Below are 4,812 nucleotides of genomic sequence, written 5' to 3' on the forward strand. Positions count from 1 at the left end.
TATACAGAAAAGGAGTACAAGAGAGTTCCTAGACTACTGAGAACACTAAACAACTTATACTAGATACAACAAAAGTCGGCTGTAAAATTTGAACAGACATAATCAAACTTTTCCAACAAATATTCCACCTAATTATAAGTCAGCTTGTGTTTATTTAATTTGTATATATGTTAGTAGATATTACAGATAAATTGCTCAATGTTAACAAATACATATGAAGCTCTAGTAACAGTATGTAGCATGAAGGTCTAGATACCATATTAGGAATAATGCCTCTAGTCTGAAACTTAACGTATGAAAAGCCATATGCAGATTTACTTCAGAAACGCCATATGCATATTTAATTGTAGATGACAAATACATATTTTAGCTTTGTGTTTCAATTATTTTTCGTTAGAAAACTCTACTCCTACTATGGTGTTAAATTATTTTAATTGTGTGTAGGTAGTATTGTTAAACCTTGCGCCGGCTGTTGAGGATAGAAATAAACTACTTGTTGCTAAACTGAAGTTACAGTCATCTATTGATCTACAGCGTCACCGCAATCAAAGCTTTAGTTAGTAGCCTATTTCGAGGTATGTATGTCATTCTTACACTTATGTCATTATTTATTATATTGTTGGTTCACATGTAACTATTGTGTAGTATTACATTCTACTTCATTGAGCCAACCATAGTTCCCCGTTTGAGGTTCAATACAACGATTAATATGGAGAGTTTGGATTAATTGTTGTATTGAATCTTGAATTGTCCGTTTGGACAGTTTGAGAAGACTAATTATTTTTACATCATTTTCACTTATAAGTTAACTATGTTGTGTTATTTTTAACTAAATTTCGGACACTGCTTCTTGCTTTGTTCTCTAGGTGCATACATGATCGAGGTGAATTGTTGTCACTGCTTTCATGTCGTGTACTTGGAGACCAAAGCGAAATGCTGCCGAAATTTAGTTAAATTTAACATAACCTTGTTAACTTGTTTGTTTGAATGAAGTAAAAAAAAATGTCTTCGTGAATGGGGTAGGGTCACACCTTTTTACGAAAAAAAGAGGTTCGCATGCATATCGGATAATGTACCTCGTCTGACAGTACACCAAAGATGGATCAAAGTTGGATGAAAAGACCACACATAACTGAAGAGTATGACAATGAGGTTGAAGATTTCTTAAAATTTACCAAAGAAAACGCACCAGACATTGGTGGAGTATACTTCTCCTGTGTTAAATGTTTGAATGGGCGACAACAATTTTTGGATGACATTAGAACACACCTTATCTGTGATGGTATCTGTCCTACTTATGGCATGGTGAGTTACCACAAATGTCATCAACCCCTTCGACTAGTCCAGTTGATGAACAAGTCGGTGATCATATAGAAGACATGATATGTGATCTTGGACAAGAGGGTTTTAGGAAAACACATGTACCGTATTATGAAAAGTTAGATAATGATTTGAAGAAACCATTGTATATCAGATGCACTAAGTACACACGGTTATCAGGGGTGTTAGCTTTGGTGAATTTGAAAGCAAGATTTGGGTGGGGTGACAAAAGCTTCAACGAATTACTCTTGTTATTGAAGAATATGCTTCTTGTAGATAACATGTTACCGAAGACTCATTACGAGGCAAAGAAGATATTATGTCTTATTGGTATGGAATACCAAAAAATACATGCTTGCCTTAATGATTGTATTTTGTATAGACATGAGTTTGTTGAATTGCGCAACTTCCCTACATGTAGGGTGTCACGTTACAAAGTGAATTATGACGATTGCAGTGAAGATGCAAGCACATACAAAGATCGTCCACCAAAAGTGTGTTGGTATCTTCCAGTAATACCAAGGTTTAAGCGATTGCTTGCTAATGCAGAAGACGCAAAAAACCTAACATGGCATGCTGATGGCATGACCAAAGATGGATTGCTTTGTCATCCTGCTGATTCTTCTCAATGGGAGACAATTGATCAGTTGTATCTAGAGTTTGGCCAAGATCCCAGAAACCTAAGGCTTGCTCTTGCTTCAGATAGAATGAATCCATTTGGAAACTTGAGTTGCAATCATAGTTCGTGGCTTGTTTTGTTGATCATTTACAACTTCCCTCCTTGGTTGTGCATCAAGCAGAAGTACATAATGATGTCTATGATGATAGCCGGTCCAAGACAACCAAGAAATGACATTGATGTGTATCTTGCTCCCTTGATTGAAGACCTCGAAAAATTGTGGGTAGAAGGGGTTGATGTGTATGATGGGAATGCTAATGAGACCTTCAGGTTGCGTGTTATGATATTTTGCACCATTAATGACTTTCCAGCATATGGGAATTTGAGTGGATATAGTGTGAAAGGCCACCACACATGTCCCATACGTGAGAAAGACACAAGTTACATCCAATTAAAGCATGGCAAAAAGACAATGCATACAAGACACCGAAAATTTTTAAAACCTTTTCACCCATATAGGCAAATGAAGAAAACATTTAATAAGATATCTGAGATTGACAGTGCACTGATTCCTTTGTCAGGTGTTGAAGTTTTTGATCGGGTGAAGAACATTAGCCATATGTATGGGAAGACACAAAAAAAGGATGGCACCCCCAACAATATTTGGAAGAAAAGATCCATCTTCTTTGATCTGCCTTACTGGTGCGATTTACATGTGAGACCACAAAATCTGAGTACTATTAGGAGAAAAGAACTAAAAATAATATATTGCTTGTGTATAAGTGGGCCAAGTTTAAACTACCATGTTAAATACATTAAATAAGAATAGTGCTTCTCTTTCAGTAAGAGGTTAGAGAATAATAAATTTGAATATATGTTTTATTCTCCTAACAGAATTGTTAATATGTTAGATGATAGTGGTAGAAAAGATTAATAAATTTGGGTTGTTCTGGACACATTAATAGTCATAATATGGAACAAAATGGACTTTTATTCAAGATAACTATTTGCTTGAACTGTATGTAAGACTTTAATTTTACAATATGTACATACTAGTATCATTTTGCTGAAATATTGGACTGCCAATATAGATATTATTGCATGGGAATTAGGTTTATGATCTTTCTGTGCAAATATTGGAGTTCTAGGCTAGGACCTGAAAGACAAAGGCTTCTGAGTGGTTTTACACGAAACGATGTCATCTGTTTTGTGTCTACCTTTGTAATAGTAGTCTACTTATGCTATAATTCATTTTCTATTTCTTTTTATTATGGTCTTTCTGATAGTGGAATTTAGCTGGTTAGTGGTTAGAGCAATCTGATGTCAAATACTGATGAGTGATGACAACATTTTGGTTTGTTTGTTGCAAGCAGGAGCTTGAATATAGAAACTGTTAGAATATATGAAAATATGTTATCATATATTTGATCATATCTTAAAATATCCTTTAGGCTTAGTTTTCCTATTTGTCATTATCTCTTAGTCTTAGGATTGGTTATGAGATGTTTCCTTGTCTCATATTTTGTTTCCTTGTTTAGTTAGAATTTACTATAAATAAGGGTTAATGTTGTTTATAGTTGGTCTATATAAGGGCCAATGCTCTAAGTTTTATGCACATAATATGACATTGTATTACATCATATTCAACACAATATTATTCAAAGTCTCTTTCTCTGAATCTGCTCCCTCTATACCTAAAACTCCATGATTTCAACAGAACCATGCAGTTTACTTGTATATATTGTTAAAGGTTCTTCCACAGTTCCACTTGTTTCTCTATGGATTCTGATTCATGTTTGATTTTTTTTTAATTGCAGGTGCTTATCTTGGATTGACTGGAAAGAGGATTTCTACTCCCTCAGATGCAATATATGCTGGCCTTGGAACACATTATGTGCCATCTGGAAAGTTAGGTTTATTCAAGGATGGCCTCTTGGCCACAAACTTGTATGTTAACTTCAAATCAGTTGTCAATATTCTATGGATCATTGGCCACAAAAATTCTACCATGCTACAATGTTAGATATTCTAATGCTAATTAGTTGAAACTTCTATTGTATAGTAATGTAAATTGCTGCAAAATTGTAAAGTCTCATTAATTATGTAAATTCTTGTATTATGTAATTAAATGATTTTACAATTGTTGAAAATGATGAGTATACTTTTGCTTCAAATCAATGTTTAATGTATTAGTGAAAGATATTCTAAAAAATTACAAAAAATAAAACAACACAAAAAAAATTACAAAAAAAATAAAATATTCTAAGACGATTTTCAAAAATCTGTCTTAGAACGCTAGACATACTAAGACGGTTATTGGAAAAACCGTCTTAATATGTCATCCGTGGACATGGGAATCTAAGACGGTTATGCTCATAACTGTCTTAGAATAGGCTACATACTAAGACGATTATTGCAAAAACCGTCTTAGTATGTCTGGAAATCTAAGATGGTTTCGCGCATAATCGTCGTAGAAAGATTTAGACACAAACCAAATACTAAGACGGTTATTACAAAAACCGTCTTAGTATAGTCAACTTTCTAAGACGGCTATGCACATAACCGTTGTAGAAAGACCTAGACACAAATTGAATACTAAGACATATAGTCGACTTTCTAAGACGGTTACACGAATAACCAAATAACCGTCTTGGAAACACGACTATACGAAGACGGGTCCAAAATCATCATTGTACGTGTTTGGCCATATTACGACACTGTCTTTTACGACGGTTAACAAATCATCGTAAAATGTCCTATATGATCGACTTAAAAACCTGCTTTTGTAGTAGTGAACTCTGTTCATCTATTTAATTCTTGGGCATTAAGAGAACTCAAATCACGCCTTCTTGAGTTATTGATGCCATTTGATT

General features: G+C 34.2%; 1 protein-coding gene across 1 annotated transcript; it reads left to right on the plus strand.

The window, feature by feature from the left end:
• Positions 1 to 1,319: 1,319 nt before the first annotated feature.
• On the plus strand, positions 1,320 to 3,962 carry LOC114410804. Its single transcript, XM_028374729.1, has 2 exons — positions 1,320 to 2,673; positions 3,757 to 3,962. Exons 1-2 carry the CDS (start codon positions 1,320 to 1,322, stop codon positions 3,960 to 3,962), a joined length of 1,560 nt encoding a protein of 519 aa, XP_028230530.1.
• The last annotated feature ends 850 nt before the right edge of the window (positions 3,963 to 4,812 follow it).

Source organism: Glycine soja, chromosome 4, assembly GCF_004193775.1.
Source record: "Glycine soja cultivar W05 chromosome 4, ASM419377v2, whole genome shotgun sequence".
NCBI classification, from domain to species: Eukaryota; Viridiplantae; Streptophyta; class Magnoliopsida; order Fabales; family Fabaceae; genus Glycine; species Glycine soja.